Source organism: Plasmodium sp. gorilla clade G2, assembly GCF_900097015.1.
Source record: "Plasmodium sp. gorilla clade G2 genome assembly, chromosome: 12".
Taxonomy (NCBI): Eukaryota; Apicomplexa; class Aconoidasida; order Haemosporida; family Plasmodiidae; genus Plasmodium; species Plasmodium adleri (nom. inval.).
Genome location: NC_041704.1, coordinates 950411 through 972500, shown reverse-complemented (window position 1 = coordinate 972500; position 22090 = coordinate 950411). Strand labels below are relative to the sequence as shown.

General features: G+C 19.3%; 2 protein-coding genes across 2 annotated transcripts; one reads left to right on the top strand and one right to left on the bottom strand.

Annotated features, from left to right (window-relative positions):
• Positions 1–127: 127 nt before the first annotated feature.
• Positions 128–14159, top strand: PADL01_1224100 (conserved Plasmodium protein, unknown function; the record flags this gene model as incomplete). Its single annotated transcript, XM_028683200.1, has 4 exons — positions 128–13396; positions 13554–13668; positions 13898–13977; positions 14118–14159. 4 exons carry the CDS (start codon positions 128–130, stop codon positions 14157–14159), a joined length of 13506 nt encoding a protein of 4501 aa, XP_028539402.1.
• A 96-nt stretch (positions 14160–14255) lies between these two features.
• PADL01_1224000 (phospholipid-transporting ATPase, putative) lies at positions 14256–19836 on the bottom strand (the record flags this gene model as incomplete). Its single annotated transcript, XM_028683199.1, has 6 exons — positions 14256–14381; positions 14526–14613; positions 14779–15086; positions 15212–15565; positions 15760–16062; positions 16165–19836. 6 exons carry the CDS (start codon positions 19834–19836, stop codon positions 14256–14258), a joined length of 4851 nt encoding a protein of 1616 aa, XP_028539401.1.
• Positions 19837–22090: the final 2254 nt, after the last annotated feature.

The window sequence follows — 22090 nt, the reverse complement described above, 5'->3', positions numbered from 1 at the left end:
TACATATGAATTTTGTGAAGCACAGTGATATACATATAATATATATTATATATATGTTTTTCATTTTTTTTTTTTTTTTTTGTTTTAATTTTATTTATTTAAAAATGCTTGAGTAATATATAACAAAATGGATAATAGAAATAAATGTGTTGAGTGTGGAGGTGTTAGTTTCAGAATTGAAGAAGGACAGTATGTTTGCAATGAATGTAATTACGTATGTGAAATCGTTATAGAACAATATGAAGATAATTTTGATCTTGAATTTGATGAAATTGAAGATGATGAATATGTTGAGAAGGATATATATTATATTATAAAAAAATTATATAAAGATGAACATTTAAGTAATAATATAAAGAAATATGTATTTAAAGAAAATGATGAATTTTTTATAACCTATCAAAATGTGTTAATAAATTTTATTGAAACCCTTATTACAGCACATAACTTTCCTATATTTATATATGATGAAATAAAAAAAATATGGTTTTATTTATTAGAGAAAAATATAGAAAATATGAATATTTATGTACCATTTGGTACCTTTCATGATTCTTTAAAATTTGTATATGAAGTTATAACAAATAAAAAAATTATTGATACTTTCCAAAATATTCAAAATGATGAAAATGTATCTAAAGAAATAAAAACTGTAATTGAAAAAATGAGTTTAAGTAAAATATCTTATTATTTTGATATACAAAAAGATTATATTAATCATGTAATCAATATGTCCTCTTTCTATCCAAAAAAAAGTGAAATAGGAAGACAGTATAATATAAGGTTATCTAGATTATATAAAAAAACAACCTTATTAGATAATGATAAACAACATAAAGAAAATTTTCATAAATTTAATCAACTTATAAAAACTATGAACAAAAATGTAAAAGCAGATGATAATATTAATAATGTCAACAAAAAAATAAATCCATTATTTATGGAACAAAACATGAAGGATACATCTAATTATTATTTAAATACGATTGATAATGATATAAATAATATATCACAAGGAACAGAACATCTTTTAAGTTTTAATTCTTTTGAGGATCCAAAGCAAGATGATTATACAAATAATGTAATATCATATGACCATGATATTCAAGAGAATAATAATATAAATGAAAATAATAATAATATAAGTGAACATAATAATAATATAAATGAACATAATAATAACAATGTGTTTACAACTAATGATAATCCTTATAATAATAATTTATTAAATGATGAAAAGACTTCTAAATATAATGATAATGATCTAGATTGTGAACGTATATATCATTTTTATTCAAAATATTTTATCAATAAAATTTTATATGCACGTAATTTGTCCAAACCTATTGATAGATATATGACTAGCTACTTTATGAATAGATCGACTAATTATAATGAAGTCTTATGGTTAATCTATGAACACGATTTCTTGTATTATTTTCGAGAAGAGTTAAATAAAAAATGTGATATCCAATTTTTATCATTTTATGATATACTAAAAACATTTAAAGGGGAATATGATTATTTAATATACAAAGCAATTGAAAAAGAAGAAAAAAAAAAAATAAAAAAAAAAAATAAAAAAAAAAATAGTACTTACCAGAATGTTACATTAATACATAATGGTAATGAAGAGGGAAATACAAACCAAGTGGATAATTTCAATTATGATAATAATTATCTTAAATTGAAATGTGAACAAAATGATAATAATCAAACAGTGGACTATAATAATAAACCATATGATCATAATTTGCATGATGATTTAATGAATATAAAAATGAAACAAGAACAAAAAAATAGTAATAATAATAATAATAATAATATAAATAATATCGATGAAGAGATAGAATATAAAGCATTTGATTTAACTAAACATGCAGATTATATTAAAAATATTAGAGAACTGGAATATAAGGATTATATGAATACTGATGAATATAATAAAAGCAATGTGAACCTTTATGTAGAAAAAAATAAAGGTAATGAAGCACAAAATATTATATCTCTTGATAATAAAGAAGATGTTTTAAAAAATATATTAGATAATTATAAAAAGTATATGCAGATAAAAAGAAATATGAGTAATGAAAAAGGGGTAACAAACAATTTTGTACTACCTATAAATTCATCTTCTGATGGGGAAAGAATGAGACACTCAATTGTATCAGATATTTCTAGTTTAAATATAAATGATTTAGCATCTCAAGATAAGATAGAAATGATTTTGGAGAGTTTAAATGGTATGGATAATAGTATGAATGATGATAATATAAGTCATGTTGATAATATAAGCCATGTTGATAATACAAATAATTATGATATAAATATTAATCATTCTTTATATAATGAAGATAATTCAGAATACAAAAAGGAATATAATATTGAACACAATGAAGATTATCTTGAACTAAATAATTTAACATATAATGAACATATATTGAGCGATAAAGATATGGATAATTATGAAAAATTACCCAACAGTAATATTGAAGAAGAGATAAATATATGCACTGATGATATAAACAATAAGAAGCCTGTGTTGAATAAAATAGATTTTGATAATAATATATATAAAAAATTAGAATATGTAAATAAATTAAAAAAATTGAAAAAGTGGAAAATTGAGAAAGATTATTATTATAATGGTTTAAAAACTAAAAAGGAGAAATTTACGAGAATTTGTAAATTTGTTGAAGAATGTATGAGATTAGAGAAACCCCAAGATGACCCTTTTTTCACATCATCTTATAAAGAAAATATATATATAGAAAATAAATATTTAATGGATTCATTTATATTTGATAATATATATAAAAAAGTATTATATATATCAGATAAAAAACGATATCGAACATTAACCATTAAACATATATATAAAGAATATATAAATTATTTTTTACCACGTTATAAAGCATTGTTAATTGATTATGAAAATTGTAAATTTTATTATAATTTTTCATTCGATTTATTATTTTATATAATTTTTTATTGTTTTAAAAGATTAAATATATATTGTTTGCCACATCATATTAAAAATTATATTAATGCGGATAATTTTGGTTTATATAAAATTTTTTATAATATTTCTGAATCATTTTTCAAGCAGTTTAAAGATAATGGGGTGATTTCGTTTCCTCTAAGAAATCCACATTTTTCTGAGATAAAAAAGTTTTATTTTATTAGAAATTTAAAGCATGGTACACCTTTCATATGTATTCATAATTATGAGCATATTAATAAGTATTACATAGAAAAAAAAATGGATAAAATATATGACGATGAAGATGATAATTATAATGATGAAAATAATGATAATGATGATTATAATAAAGATGATTATAATGATAATGAAGATGATTATATTGATAATGATAATAATAATAATAATAATGATGATGATGATGTCCATGGTGAAGTAAGAAAAAAAGATATTTTATACGAAGTTATATTTTCAAAAAAATTGAAAAAATTTCCCTTTTCAATTAAGACGATTAATTCTATGTTAAATAAAGAAACAATGAAATATTTAGAAAATTTTAATTGTATATTGGTAAATAATTTATATTCATTAATAAATGATTTAATATATAAATTTCAACTTCCAATTGCTATACAAATGTATGCTATAAAAATATTGAATATTGTCTTATTTAAATATCGTTTTTCTAAATTTCTTCTTAATGTATATACTAATAAATATGATGACATGCATATAGAATTTAATAATTTTTATAATTATGAGAAAATTTATAAAGACTGTTTTAAATGTTTGGGTGCAAAGCATAAGGCTATATCATTAATTAATCCTATAAATAAATATATTTTATTTTTAATGAAAAAAGAATATTATATTAAAAAATTTTATATAATAAATAAGAAATATTTTATGTCAGATAATATAACTGTTAATTATAAAATATATAATAAAATTAATTATTTTTATAAACAGAAATTTTATTATACATTTTATAATATTTCTTCATCTATTTGTTTCTCAAGAAATCATTTTTATAATTTAGCAACAGGCTGTGTTCTAATAGCATGTAAACTATATTATCCTATGTTTACAAATGATTTCTTTTGTTATGAAAATATGTTTATTAAAAATAATTTTGAAAGTTTCCATTTGAATAACCATTATTCATGTCATCTTCAAGATGGTACAAATATGTTTAATGTACATTTTAAGGAACCACAGACATTTTCTTTTTCTTCAAAAAATAAAAAAAAAAAAAAAGAAATTGAAAAAAATAATAAAGCAAAGAAAATCAAGAAAAAGAAAAATACTCCTATTACTAAAAAAAATGTTGATTCATCACAAGGTATATACGATAGTGATCATATTGTGAAAAAGAAAATTAAAAAATTGGTAAAAAGACAAAAAAAAAAAAAAGAAAAATCAAAAAATACAAATATGAAAACAGTAGTAAAAAGAAAAATATCATATATAATAGATGAGGAGGAACATCTACAAAAACGCTTCAAAATATCAAATTTAAATGATACAGACAATAATATTTGCGATAACAATGTATATGTTAATCAAAATATAACAAATGGAAATTATATATATGATCAATTGAATAGTATTAATATGGTCGAAAATATAAATTATTCATATGCTAGTGAAAATATGAATGAGGGAGAAATCCAAACTGTAGAACATTATAATAATGATATATTAAATGTTGTTGATGAAAATACAAATACATATACAAATACAAATATGTATGATTATTATGAAGAGATGTTAAAAGAAGCTACAGAAGATAACAAATTATTAAAATATATAAATAAAAATTCCAAATATTATCATGAGAATTTATTGGAGGACTTTTTATTTAACGATTCATGTGATAATAAAATATGTGATACCTTAATTTGTTTTGATTCTGATAAAGAAAATATAAAAGGTTTATTAGAAAAACAAAACAAAAATAAGAATAATAGTATATGGGATAATAAAATAAATAAATTTTCTCATATATATTTTGAATCATCAAAAGAAAAGTATACTTATTATTTTGTTCCAATTCCTACTATTTTCACTTTATTTTCTCAATGCAAAAAATATTCCTCCCTTGATTTTTTGAAAAAAGATTTTGAGAGATATCGGAATAATGGGCTTATATCATCATATAAAGATGAAGAGGAGCTTTTTGAGAATTTGATATATCACAAGGGAGATATGGAGAAAATATATAATGAAGATAAAGAAAATAAAGAAAATAATGAAGATAAAGAAAATAATAAAGATAAAGAAAATAATGAAAATAAAGAAAATAAAGAAAATAACAAAAATAACGAAAATAACGAAAATAACGAAAATGACGAAAATGACGAAAATAATAATGACAAAAAAAATAATGTGGAAAAAAAAAAAATCCTCGAATCGATCAAAAGAGTAAGAATAATTTTATCGGATTCTATTTTAAAGGATATCCAAATTAATGAAAATAACAGGAAGTTTATAAGTATTAAACCGAACGAATATTGTTGCATGGATTTATTATTTAATACCAGTGAAATAGGTATTAATAAAAATGTTGATATGGAAATATATAAATATATAAATGAACTTAAAAATATTATGAAAGTAAATTATAATATATCTTATTATCCTCATAATTTAAATTATTTTAACTGGAATTTGAATTATTTGTCATTATGTAATATAATTCATAGAATTAAAGAGGTAGGTAATTCATCGGGGTTGGAACATTATTTTGAGTGTAATTCAAATATAAAAAATAAAGAACAAAAGAATATAAGAGGGAATATTTATAGCAATGTATTTTTATATAATATGGAAAAATATAAATCTAAATATATACTAAGACATTTATATCAAAGAGATAATATTTATTATTATAAAACAAATAATGGTTTAAATGAAAAAAAAGAAATTAATTTAACAAATAAAGAAAACGATGTATTATACAATGATAATTCAAATAATAAAAAAGAAAGCAACGTATGTGAAAATGAAGATATTTTAGAAAAACAGAAAATATTATATAAAAAAAAGTTTATGAATTTTGATTATAATCTTCTTACCGAATTTATAAATATAAATGAAGATTATCATGAAGCTAAAGAATATTATAAATTTCTAAACAATCATAATAAATATAATAATAATAAATATAATAATAATAAATATAATAGTAATAAATATAACAATAATGAATATAATAGTAATAAATATAATAATAATATTAATAGTAATATTTTAGAAGATAGTGAAAATGAAGAAATTTATGAAAAGAATGAATCCACAAAAATTAAACTAGTACATTTAATTTATTCAAAAAAATACGAAGAGGAATACTTTAAATATATTTTATATGAATATTATATATTAATTCAATGTTTTCATCATTTTGAACATTTAGCAGATATGCTAAAATATTTGATGAATTATACTTGGAATATATATCAAATATTATTTTTATATTATCAATTAAAACATGATATATATATTTATTTGAAATGTTTGAAACAATTATTAAATATGTTTGAATATTTTTTTGTTATAATAAATAAGAGAGATCATATAGATTCAAGACATTTTTCTTGTTTTTATCGAAATAAATATATAAAGAAAAAAAAACACATTATATATAAAATCAAAATTTTTTATCTTATGTTGCTAATGTTTAGTACTATATATCGAGCAAAATATAAAGCAAATTGTTGTAACATTGAAGCATGTAGATGTATCATGTATAAAGATACCATAATTTTTCATCGTAAGAATGTTTTCAAAGTTCCTTCTAATAAAAATTTAGTAGAAATGCAATATCATTTAAATTATATTATCAAGTTTGGATATAAATATTTAAAACATGTATTAGAAAATATTTTCCATATAAATAATATTAAAACAAAGATAAATATAAAAATGAATGATTTATTTAATACTATTATTAATATAATTAAAATGTCTTATCATCAAAGTGATTATATACATAGTTATATATTTTCATATGCAAAAAATATGATGTTCCACATTGTAGTATTGAATGTTTCTTTTTTTCTTATCAATTTTGAAAGTACTGTAAAATTAATTCAAAATAAATATTACAATTATCTAGATAATTATTTTAAAAATTTTTACATTATGGATGAGAATAATCTGTCTAATAATGTAATGGTTTTATATGTCAAGAGAAATACAAAAGTAAATGATGTAAGTAATATAAATGTCAATATAAGTGAAACAATAAATGTATACAGACATATAAATCCAATACATAGTAATATTAATTTTCATGAGAATAATATTTTCTCTTTGCTTACATGCTATGTACATATCCTTTTTCATTTAAATAAAACAAAAACTATTGAATCATATGTATTCAATTATTTCAAAAACTCAGCTAATATTTTAATGAAAAATATAAAAACTCACTACTTTTTATATGAACAAAAATATAATATTATTGAAGATTTTATAAATCAAATTTATAAGGGTAATTATGAATTTACTGATAATACCATAATATGTAGAATATTAAATTGTGATCGTATAATAAATATGAAAAAAAAATATATATCAAAAGATACAAACCAAACCAACCAATTATACTATATAAATAATTCAAGTATAAATAAGTATACATATAATATATCACCAAAATTAATTATACATTTTATAGCCAATTTTTTCAAATATTATATGATATTTAAAAATGTAATAAAGGATCCAAACTGTTTATTTGTTTTATATTATTGGAAATGGATCACACATATGATTCATAAAAATTCTGATTACGTAAATACAGTTTTTATAAATCATAATTTAGCAAAGGGAATATATCAAAAGTTTTTTAAATATTCATTAAAAAATAGAAAAGAGAACAACAAATATTATCCTATCAAAGGGGGGTGGGAAAAAAAAAAAAAAAAAAAAAAAATCAAAATTGTTAATTATTATGAATTTTTTAGAAACATATTAAGTATGGAGAATAGTATGTTCCTATTTGATAATAAAATGGTTATGTGTAAAGAGGATCAGAAAAAAAAAAAAAAATATATACAAAGTAATGCACATATTATTGAAGAAAAAGGAAGGAATAAAGGTTATCCTAGAAACATACCAAAAAGATCTTCATTTTATCATCATCTTGTAAAGTTACAAAATTTATTTTATAGTGATAAAGAAAAATACAAAGTAAATATATTTCATATATATAAATATTTTATGAGATGGATAAAAAATACCAAAAATATAATAAAAACTAATGAGTTTGATTTTAATAAAATGATTATCTTTAATTTGTATGATGAAATATTTATGAAAAGGAGAGATAGCATATTATATAATGAACCACATAGCTATGAACAACAATGTGGATATATGAAAAAAAAGAAAGTTAAAACATATAAAAATATTCGAAGATATTTTAAATCATTTTTATATTCCATAATGATAGATAATGTAGTGAAACAAAATAATCAGTTTTTTTTGATAAAGAACATAAATAATATATTTGATAGAATGGACCAAACTATAGCAAATTCAAATCTAAACGTACAGAATGATAATATAAAGAAAAAATCAAAGAAGGAAAAAAAAAAAAAAATAGTAAATGACAATAATAATATAAATAATATTTATCTTTATAATAAAACAAAAGGACGTTATGTAAAAAAAATGTATTTAAGACCACATGCCATAGAAGAAATAAATATGCAAAATACTAAACTGAACATATTTAATAGAAGTTGTTTAAAAAAAAATATATTAGGATATAACATATTAAGATATTATAAAATAAACAAAATTAAATATATGAAAAAGAAGAATCATCATATAGATACAAACAATATGAATTATAATATTACATATAATGAAGATCCAATTTTTGATTTAATGATAGGCAAAAATACAAAATTAAGTACTGTTCGTTATTTGATGGAACCATTAGATTGCGTAAATATATGTGATAATATAAAAATTTATGCAAATTTACATAGTCTTTTTTCACATTTACCTTTTAATTATAGAATATATAAATATATTGTTAAAAGAATGTTAAAAGTAAAAAACGCACAGAAATCTATAAACAAAAAAATGAAAGCAAATACTTATTCTAATAATAATAGAAAAAATGATGTTATTACAAATGATGAGCATGGAAATGTTGATGTTCTTGCTCCTTATGAAGATCAAAATGTAAATAATATGAATGTTGATATAGAATATGATGATAATAATAATAAAATAAAAAATAATGATGAAATTTATGATGAATATATTTATTTATCTACAGATGATGATTTTTACAAAAGTGATACTATATATTCCCTTAAATTAAAACATTTAAAAAGTTATAATCGTTTTAAAAAAACTATGAAACAAAACATAAATGATTTATACATTGCAACTAAAGAAGAACCATATTGTCATATAAACAAATGTACTTCTTCTTTAAAATCCAATAATAATAATATCCCCTTATTTCATGATACTTATAAATTATATATAGATATATTTCATAAAGAACATATATTTATTTATAATAATATGAATAATTATTTGTCTAAATGTTCAAATTATAATATGTTTGAATGGAATAACAATTTAGATATATATGATCCATACTTATTTATTAACAATAGGTGTTATCCCTTCGGATTACATAAGAAGGAAAAGAATAAATTAAATTATGCGAAATATAATAAAAAATATAATAAAAAATATAATCAGATGAATCATGATTATGATATATATAATAAAAATATATGTAAGTTAAATAATAATACATTTTATAAGGATTCAGAACCAAATGAAAATAACAATAGATCATTTAATATATATAAAAGTAAAAAAATATCAGATGTACACATCTGTATATATAATGACTCTTCCTATTTTAATATTAATAATATGAGTATAAAATCCGAAATACATAAGACCAACAAATATGAAGAATATTATATAAATTATAATTTTAATAGAAATGCACATTTTGAATTTCATTCAAGTATTAATGGATTTATATTAAGACTGAAAAATGAATATATAAAAAGAAAGAATAAAAATTTATATAATATAATAAAGGAGAAAAAAAATGACATATATAAAATTGAATATATTCAAAATGTTATATTTACAACTAAATATACTTATTTTATTTTCTCGTGTTTTGTATATCCACTTATACAAATCATAAGAGTCATTTATTTATTTGCATTAAAATATTTTCCTACCTTATTTCTTAAAACAATTAATTATTTAAATTATATTAAAGTGGATGAAAATCTTTTGCAATTTTTATATGCAGATGATATTGAAGTGTTAGATTCAATATTTCATAAATGTTCATTATCAAAATGTTTTAGATCAATATTTCATTTTTTAAGATTTCAAGGATATCATATAAATCCTTTTTCCTTTTTAGGTAGTATATGTTATATTAAAGATATAAAAATCATTTGTCATTTTTTTAAATTATATACATCACATTCTATCAACACCTTACATAATGTCATATCTTTAGATAATCCAAGACAAGAAATAGAAATTTTCAACCTAGAAAGATATATAAACAGAGAAAATGTTTATATGAAAGAAGATCTTCATAATAAAAATAATAAATATAACGAATTCTCAGAAAATAATTTAGAAAAAGGAACAGACCTAAAAAAAAATGGTAATTTAATAAAAAAATATAAAAGTATATCATCTCACTGGGATGCAATTAATATATTTAATAATAATGTCCTAGTTGTAAATTTTGAGGATGAAAAAAATAATAATATAGAAAATATAAAAATTGCTAATCTTTTTAATACTGATAATAGTTCTATGAATCAAATGGAGGAACAGGATTATAAAAACAAAAATAATAAAAAAAATAATAATAAAAAAAAAAACAATAATAAAAAAAACAATAAAAATAATAATAATATTAATAATAATAGTAACACTGATGTTCAGATGGATGAAAGTTTAAATACCATTTTTGATGAAAATATCGATTATTTTATGGATGTAAATACAAACAATCTTAATAATGATTCACAAGATGATACTTTGAATAAACATTTAATGATAATTAATAAATTTGAAAAGAACATACAAAAATGTGAGAATTCTGATATAATCAATATTCATAATTTTTTTAAAAATATATATAAAGATAAAAAAAATAATATTAAAAATACTTCAAAAAGTGTATTTAATGATAATAATTATGAATTGGGAAAAGAAATAAAAACACCGAAAACATTTTATTATTCAAAAATGTGTACTACTTCTTTCGTTCCTTTTATTGAGAAAAAGAAGAAAAATGACGAAAATAAAAAAAAACATATCCCTTCATCATATGATATGAATAAAACATTGAGGAAATATGATGATAAAGATAAATGTTTAGAACAACACCAATACGTTATGGCAATTAATGAAACAGATGGAATTATTGCGGTACAAAAATTAAAAAAAAAATTGAATAACATATCCAATAAAAAAGAAAATGAAAAGAACAAAAAGAATAATAAGGACAATGAAGCCATATGCAATGATCAAATTAATGTAAATGAGAACCAAGTAGATATTTCTAATAATTATATGATAGAAAAGTGTAACAATCAAGATGTAAATTTACCAGGGGAATATATTGAGAGTGGATCTATAATGAATAGCAATACATGTACTAACGATAAAAATGTGTATAGTGTTGATAATACAAGTATTAATATGAGTAGGGTAAATTTAAGTTTTTCGGAAAGTAATATTGGTGTGTTTGAATCAGAATTGGGAGAACTAAATAGAAATAATTCATATGGTGATAATAATATTTATGGTGGTAATAATTCTTATGGTGATAGTAATATTTATGGTGGTAATAATTCTTATGGTGACAGTAATATTTATGGTGGTAATAATTCTTATGGTGACAGTAATATTTATGGTGGTAATAATTCTTATGGTGATAATAATTCTTATGGTGATAATAATTCTTATGGTGACAAGTTCAAGGGTAAAGGTCATGGGGGAAATAAAAATGAAAATATAGATATATTATATTATAAATGTTTTAAAGAAAATTCACATGAAGAAAAACTAAAACACTTTTCAAAACCATCTGAAACAATAAATTTATATAATATTATCATGAAATTTTTAAACGAAAAAATAATGTTACATAGTGATTCAATAACATATGAAAAATATCGTAAAAAAAATTCAATAGAATTTAACCATATTGTATATAGAGAATTTACCTTACATACAAACTATTATTCGGAAGCTTATAATAAAAATGTTTTAAATGATTTTATATATTTTTTTTATAGTAATAATTTTAAAAATAATTATTTACAAAAAGGTCAAAATGATAAAGACAAGAAAAAAAATGTAATAAAAATGAAAGAAACAGAAAAGAAAAAAAATAAAGGAGATGATGATATTAATATTAGTGATATGAAAAATAATAAGGAAAATATAAAATCATCATATATTTTCAATGAAAATGAAGAATTAGAACAAAATCATTTATTATTTAATTTACCAGATGTGGAAAAAGAAACTATTATGTTTCAAGATAAAAGTGATATATCTAGCCAATATAATGAAATAATGAATATACAAGAACCTATAATAAATACCCCATCTGATCACGATATTTCTATGCTCAACGATGTATCTTTATTAGATAATACTAATGATATGGAACATTCATATATTTCATCAGATTATTACGACAGTAGTGATATAAGTGATGACGAGACAAATGATGATGGATATATAAATTGTTCTTTTTATTTGCATAAACCAGTATATGTTTTTGATGAAGAAAAGGACCAAGAAGAGATGGAACAAAAAATGAAAAATTATAATTTTAAAAATAGTCGTAAGAGGAATATGTTTAATCACCCAAGAACAAATGAGGAACATAATATGAATTATAATAACTCCTACATTATTAATAATAAGAAAAAAAATCCATATATTTATTCAACAAATCATTATAAAAAACTTAAGAGAGTATTTAAAAAATTAATAAAAAAAATAGAATATGATATGAATATCAAAAAACGATGCTGCAATTTATATGACAAAAATCATAAATTCTTAAGGAGAGATTATAAGTGTTCAAAACATAAAAATGAATGGGTATATTTTATGAAACAATATGTAAATAAAAAAGAAAATACAAATAATTTATTTAAAGGAGATAATATCATAATTAATAGTGTGTACAATCAAATATATACATATGATAATGAGGTAAAAAATATTATAAGAATATATAAGAAGCAAAAAATGTTCCTAAAAAATATGAAACAAAAATCTTTTTCTAAAAAATATAAAAATGAATATCCATGGATAGGTGATAATATTTTTATCTCACCAAACAATGTTAATAAGTTTATTTTGGTAATACAAAAATGTATATATATTTGAAATAACATGGTTACATATTTATATTTTATAGTTCCATTATTATATATATATATATATATATATAATATATATATAAGGAAGAATTATTTATATGTCTTCTTTTTTTTCTTTTTTCATTTTCATTTTATAGGGAGGATACAGCTTTGTTTTATTTCATCAAAATATGTCTTATTTAAAAAATTTTAATTATCATTCAGCAAGTCCTTATTTCCCCTTAAATTTTATAAACAATTCAAAGCATTTAGGTATGAAAAAAAATAAAAAAAAACAAAAAATATATAATTCAAAATTTATTAAAACTTCAATAAAATGACAAGAAAATGTTATTAAGTTTTGAACAATTTGAAATAAAAATATATAGTTAATTATTTAAAAAAAAAAAAAAAAAATTAAATAAATAATAAAAAAATAAAAAATAAAATAAACATATACATACATATATACATATATATATATAAATGTTTTATTTTATAGATACATTGAGTGTCATGTTGTGTTTGCTGATAAAAGTTTTTGGTTTGTATTTGGATTCCTCATCGTATGATTTAATATTGGTAATATAAATATATATTCATTTTATAGTTATTATATTAAAAATTATATTATTGTTAACATATTGTATATATATGTAAATATTCATAAATGTAATTAAAAATGATACATTTTTTATTTTATTTTTTTTATATTTTCGTAGGCATGTAGAGAAATTGAAAAATTGCTCAAAATATTTGTGTAACAGGTTCTTTTTTTTTTTTATTAACACATAATAGTTATCATAATAATTTTCTTTATTCCATTTCTTCCCAATATGTTCCTTTGTAATACCCTTTTTCTAAGCAAGTTTGAAAAACTGTGATGGGGTAATAATATTTTTAACTTTTTTAATTATAAAGAAGGGTAACCAAGCAAAGATAACTATCAAAATGACTTTATACCAAAACATGACAGACATAATTTGCTAAAAAAAAAAAAAAAATAAAATAAAAACATCAATAAAAAATTAAATATAATTTATTTTAATTTTTTGAGACATAAATTATAATATGTAATTTCTTTTATTTAATAAAAATTTGGTATTTATATTCAATATGTTGTATCTTACCATAATATCGAAGTAGTTTCTCAATATAAACATGGAGAATATATACACAATAAAAGAACAAATATTTGCTGAAATCATTAACGGATGCCTAAAAAAAAAAAAAAAAAAATATAAATATATATATATATATATATATATATTATATACACATATATTTTTACTTATTTATATACATTAATTTTATTCCTTTTATTCTATTATTTATTTATTTATTTTTTTTTTTTGTTCGGGTTGAACGTTTTAAAAATTTTACCATGACTCGACTTCTAAATGTATGTTCATAATTTCTAAAACTATTAAAGAAGAAAAAGATATATTTATCAAATTGTTGTAATTATCATTAAACAATTTTAATGCCCCTAGCATAACAACAGTTCCTTGAAAAATTGATATCCATACAATTATAAAGAAAGACTTTAAATCTAACTTCCGCTTATGTTTCTTGTTCTTATATATTTCTGGGTATAAATATATCAGATTTTTCTTTATCTTTATATCCAACAATAATGATAAAAATGGTGCAGTCGTATAATATGTGGTATATCCGATTTGTAACCACCCCTAAAAAAATAATAAAATATATAAATATATATATATATATATATAAATTTATATATACGTGAAAATTATATGTTATATAAACAAACATATATATATATATATATATATATTTTTCCGTATTTTACCTGAAAAATGGACACAGGTATACTGAAAAATATATAACTATAAATAAACTGCAGGTATGTTAATATAAATCCTCTATGAATTAAAAAGGAGCATAAAGAAGAAGTTTGTAAGAAGGTATTATTTCCATAATAAAGAATTAATTTTTTGATATTTTTAAACTTGGAAACAATAATATCACTATCATGAACAACTTGTTTTCCTTCTTTTCCTAATACACCAATACCAATATCTGCTGACTGTATCATAGCAACATCATTACCACCATCTCCTATGCACAAGATCTTTTTCTTCTTTATTGTTTTGATCAAAACTGCGATTTCTTTCTTTTCAATGGGACTGCATCGACAACAAACCTATTATAAAAAAATAAAAAAAAAAAAAAGGAAAATGTAATTTTTTTTTTTTTTTTTATTTTGAAATCCATGTTTGTGTAAACATTCGAAAAAATTAGTATAATATTTATATATTTATTATGATAACAAATATGAAAAATAATGAACATAATATATTGATACATATATATAATAAATATATATTATATAATTACCACTGCACGTGCATTGGCTGCAAAGTCCACAAAAGCATTAGGTATATACTTAATACAATTTTGTATAATAATATTATCAAAAAATAACACGTAAGATTCTATATTGTGTAAAATAGAATTAAATTCCCTAATTAAATTTGAGGTACTCTTAATATTTTCATGTCTGAATATATATATATTATGCTTCTTCTTCTTAATATTAGCATTTTTGCATATACATATGGCTGTTTCAATTTTATCTCCTGTAAGTACCCAAACCTTTATTCCACTATTATAAAGCATTTCAATGGTTTTTCCAACTCCCTAAAAAAATAAAAAATAAAAAGAAACATATAAATAAATATACATATAAATAAATATATATATATATATACATATACATATATATTTGATATCTCTTTTTACCTCCTGCAATTTATCTTCAACTCCTGTTATTGCCAAAACTTTAATGTTCTTTTCAACATATTCCAGAATATTCTCCAGCTGACCCTTCACATCCTTATTCTTATTATATAGAGCCGAGAAATTGTGGAAAAATTGTTCCTCAATATTTAAACAACCATGGACTAAAACTCTAAGTCCTATATTTGACAAATGATCACTTTCTTCATATATAAACGTTTTATATTTTTCATGGCATTTTTTAATTAATACATTATCAGCTCCTTTAATGAAAAAATAAATATTTCTATTTTTGACATTTCTAACAAAGATACTCATTCTTTTAGTTTCCGAAGAAAATGGTATATGTAATAATATATCATATTCTAACATGATATTTTTATATTTGATTTCTATTTTGCTTGCTGTTTTCTTTTTCAAGATAAAACCACAATTAGTTGCATATTTTAAGAAAGCTAATTCGTCAGGAGAAGAACATTGATAGCTAACATCCGAATGTGAAAAAGTTTCAGAATCTTCTGAACTATTAGATGAGAAATGTTTTTTTTTTTTATTTTGTGTACTTGATTTAGCATTGTCTGAATTAGTTTCTTTTTTATTTTTCTGCATATCTTTTTTTTTTCTATTTACTTTTAATATATAATATAGGTTTTTCTGGAAATCTTTTTCTTTTCGTTCTTTCTTCTTTTTAGTTTTTTCTTTTTCTTTATTACTACTTTCTTTTGTTAAGGTTCTAATATTATTACATATAAGAAAAGATAAGAATGTTTGAAAAACACGATGTCTTTTTAAATATTCAATATCATCAATATTATCATTATAATAATCTAATGGATCAGATTTATATTTTAAAAATTCATCCACCATCTTTTCTACTTTTTTTTTTTTCTTTTCTAAAGACATATTATTATTACTTTTCGTTAATTTTTCATTTCTATTTTGACCCATATTTTGATTTAATATCATATTATTTTGTTTATAATTTTTTAAATGTACATCTCCATAACTTGTATCTGAAAAATTCGACAAAGAACGTTGATCATCATTATAATTTTTCTCATCATATAATTCGTTATCACTATTATTATTATTATGTTGATTATTTGATTTTGTGTAGTTACGTAATTTTGTATTATTATTGTTGTTATTATTTAAATTACTTGTATTTTCCATTTCGTATGTAAATGAAGCTATTTCTCCATTTCTTAAATTTTTATTTCTTCTATCATGTTTGGAATAATTCGATGAAGCTAAATATATAGATGTATCATCAACATCTTCATTCATATCATCCAAATTATATGATAACATCTTTTTATTATAATTGCCTTTTTGTTTGTTTTCCATATTATTACCTTGTATTGAATTTTTTTCATTTTCTGCATGTATAACATCAAAACCTATATGTATGACTTTAAGAACCATAACATTTTCGGTTAGTGTTCCTGTTTTATCGGTAAAGATATAATCAATATCTCCAAAGTTTTCAATAATTCCACTATTTTTAATTATGGTTGATTCTACTTCTTTATCTCTTTGTATAAGTAAGGTGTAATAAATTTTTGCTATATTTAAATTAACACTTAATGATATAGGTATAACAGATGAAAATAATAACATAAAACGTATAAAATTTAGATACCATAAATTATTTAATTTAACAGAACACATATATATAGAGAAAAGGGTTAATATAATAAATAAAAATAAAGTTATTAAATTTAATTTTTCATCAATCATTCCTCTTTTTATTTTACTAATTTGTGTACTCATATTTACTCTTGTATCACTTCCTGTATATATAACTAAACAAATAACATCTGAACTTGTTATTACTGAGTTAAATAATATAAAATTATCATAATTCAATTTTTTTCTATAATTAACATTATAAAAATTAAAATTATCTTCATTATTAAATACATTACACATTTTTCCATCATTTACATAAGAACTTCTAGCACCACCAGTATTAACACTATTCTTTTTATTATTAAGATTTATAGTTCGTTCATTATTACCTTTTTCAACATCAATAAATGTTACCATTTCTTTTTTCTTTTCTTTTTTGTTATATGCATAATCGGTATCTTTTTCTTCTAAATTAACATATCCTCTATCTAACATTTTCTTTTTTTTCTCATTTTGTATTTCATCATCATCTCCATATGAATATGTATTATTTTGTGTACCAAAACCCATTTTTACAGATTTTTTATCTTCTAAATTTTGTTTATCATTCTGTTCATTATTAGGGATATTCACTTCTTCGTCTTCTTCATCTTCTTCTTCATCATCGTCGTCGTCTTCATCATCGTCGTCTTCATCATCATCGTCTTCGTCATCATCATCTTCATCATCATCATCATCATAATCATCATCGTCGACATCTTCTTCATCTTGAGCCCTACCTTCATCCTCTTTTGCCATATCAAAAGAATAATTTAAAAGTTGGTTATCATTCAAACTGTGATTATTATTTTCAACCGTTTTAAAATCTCCATAAGGATTATACTTAAAAATAACAAAAGATCCTTCAATTTTATAAATATCATTTTTTGGTTGTTCTAATATAAATAAAATATCAATTGTAAAAAAATCCTTTAGTCTTTTTAAATTCTGGAATATATTAATGGGATATTTAATTTTCCAATCAGTTTCTCCATCAATTTTATCTGTTTTGACATATGTATAATTTGCAGTTTCATTAGCTGTTTCATTTATATTTATATTTTTTTTTTTATTTTTATTTTTGTTTTTTCTTTTTTTCTTTTTTTTTTGTTGTTTACTCAAATCATTATTTTGATCATTAGGATTAAAATTCAAATCATCATTCATATTCGTATTTTTATCACCTAACATTAATTTTTTCTTTTGTTTTTTTTTTCCTTTTTTTTGTGATTTTTCATTTTCACTAAATAATAAGTTATTACTTGTTTCACTACAGTTATTATTTGATTCGTTAAATCTATCATCAATTAATTCATTATCAATATTTTTATTAAAATGATAATAACTCTTATTTATTTTATTATAAACATTATTACTTTTATTCCATCTGAAACAGTTAAAAAATCTTTTTTCTTCAACCTTAAAATTAGATTCTTCATTCTTATTTAGGTTTCTTAATAAAATACAATCAGCTGGTACTCTTTGTTTTGATTTAATCAAAATTATATCTCCAACTCTTATATCCTTGGAATATATTTTTTGGAAATTCCCATTTTCTAAAAGTGAATAATATATTTCATTATTATTTTCTAAATCTTTGATAAACCTTTTTAAATCATCTACTACTTCATTTATTAAACTAATAAATATAATAAATAATAATGGAGCAACAAATGTAAATACATAACCTGTATTAAATATAGGAATTATTTGTAATAAAGATACACATAAATAAAATAAATTTAAAAAGTCAGCAAACTGATAAAATAAAAATAAAGGTATAAACGTTAATATGGTATATTTAGTACTCTTTATCTTATTATCACAAAAAAAATTTGGAAACGTCCTTCCATGTATATTCACAAATCTTTCTCTCTTCTTATTCTTCTTATTATATACGTGGCTAAATAGTTTATAAAATATATACGAAAAAAAATACTTTATTCTTCCTCCTTTATTACTCAGAAGAAAGCGTAATTTTCTTAATTCCTCATCATCAACCATTTTATTATCTTATTAACACACATATATACATATATTTATAAATATATACATATATGTTTTATGTATATAAATATATATTCATATAATAATATAAAAACTAGTATGTCAAGAAAACAAAAAATCTTCACCTTAATAATTTTTCCTATATTGACAAAATATGCGCTTTTTCGGATGTAAATGCTTTACATATATATATATATATATATATATATATATATATATATGTATTATATAAGTATATTTTTTTTTTTTTTTTTTTTTTTCAGCGGTAATGTAAAATATATATATATAAAATAAAATGAATAAATAAATATATAAATGTATATATGTATATATATTAAGTTCCTGTTCAATTCTTATTTTTACATTTTTCTTCTTGGTCATCTATCTATTAAATATATATTCATTCATAAAAAAAAAATACAATAAACTTCAAGTATCATATATACATCATTCTAAAAATGACAACAAATATTTTTTCAAGATTAAACACTTTTTATATTATATAAATAAATATAAATATAAATATATATATATATATCATTTATATAATAATAATTCTTATATAAATCAAAACAAACATGAAAATTATATACAAATTAAATAAAGTAATCATATTATTTTTATAAAAATTACTTCATTGTAAATATATAAATAAATAAAACATATAATATATTATATAATATATATATATCCCATATAAATGTTACATATAATATATAATATAAAATATATATTTATATATATATTTTTATAAATATATAAAAATATTATTTGTTTATAATATATAAATTATATATTTTTTCTTCCTTTTCTTTTATATTCTTTAAATAGTATTATATAAAAAAAAAAAAAAAATAAAATAAAGTATAAATATATTAAAACTTAAAATAATGTAATTTTTTTTTTTTTTTCTATATATTTTTTATTTGTAGAATATTTTATGGTTTTACTTTTGTAACATTTTATAAATAATTTATATATATAATAAAATATTATTACAATATATAATATTGTAAATTTTTTTTTTTTTTTTTTTTTATAAAAAATATAAAATATAATATATATTATATATAATAATATTGTAATATATAATTATTGAATATGCAATAAAAATAAATATAAAATTATATATAAATATTATATATATAATATATATATATATATAAGATATTAGTATAAGGGTTGAATTATTCATTATATATATATATATATAATATATATAATAAAATATTATCCTTTTCCTTAGATTAGTCATTAATCATATATAATGAGAAATTGTTATTATATAAATCATTGAAAAAATATATATATTTATATATTATCAATTTTTTTATTTCTTAAATAATAAAAAACCCCCCCAAAAAAAAAAAAAAAATAAAAATAAATAGATTAAACAGAAAAAATTATAATATATATATATAATATATAATAATATTATTATTATTTTCATATATGTATACATATACATATGAGTTAATATTTCCATATAGGTTTTTTTTTTTTTTTTTTTTTTTTTTTTTTTTTTTTTGCCTTTTTTTTCTCTATGTAATTTTTAATATCATAAAGATGCCCTTTTTATTTAAAAAAATTATTTTTTCTCCCCCCTTTTTTTTATTATTATAAGAATTGGTACAATATAATTAAGAATATAAAAATCATTGTACAAATGATATTAAATAAATTAATATATGTGCTAACATTTTTTGAAATATAATTAAATTGTTAATATATATTTTTTTGTTAAATAAAAAAAAAAAAAGAAGAGAAAATGCTCAAGGAGAAATGGTTATATTAAAAAAAAAGAATATGTTTTAATTATATAAACTTTGTGTGTTGCATATATATATATATATATTGACATTTTATCGTATGTGTAATTATATATAATATTAAATACCTTTTTTATTGGATTAACTTTTTTCATTTACATATATATTTTTATATCATCTTTTCTTTCCAATTTATTATAAAAATAATATATATATATATATATATATATATTTTGTGAGATCAAATAATAATAAAAATTTTTAAAGGGAACAATGTGATCAAGACAAAATTTATTTTAAATGAATATTATACAAACTGTATAATATAATATTACAAACTAGTAATTATATTATACATACATATATATTATATATTGTATAACATTATCATATGATGTAAAATTTATATATAATAATATTATATATATCTTTATCCTCTTTAGTCCATAAAAAAAAAAAAAAAAAAAAAAAAGAAAGAATTG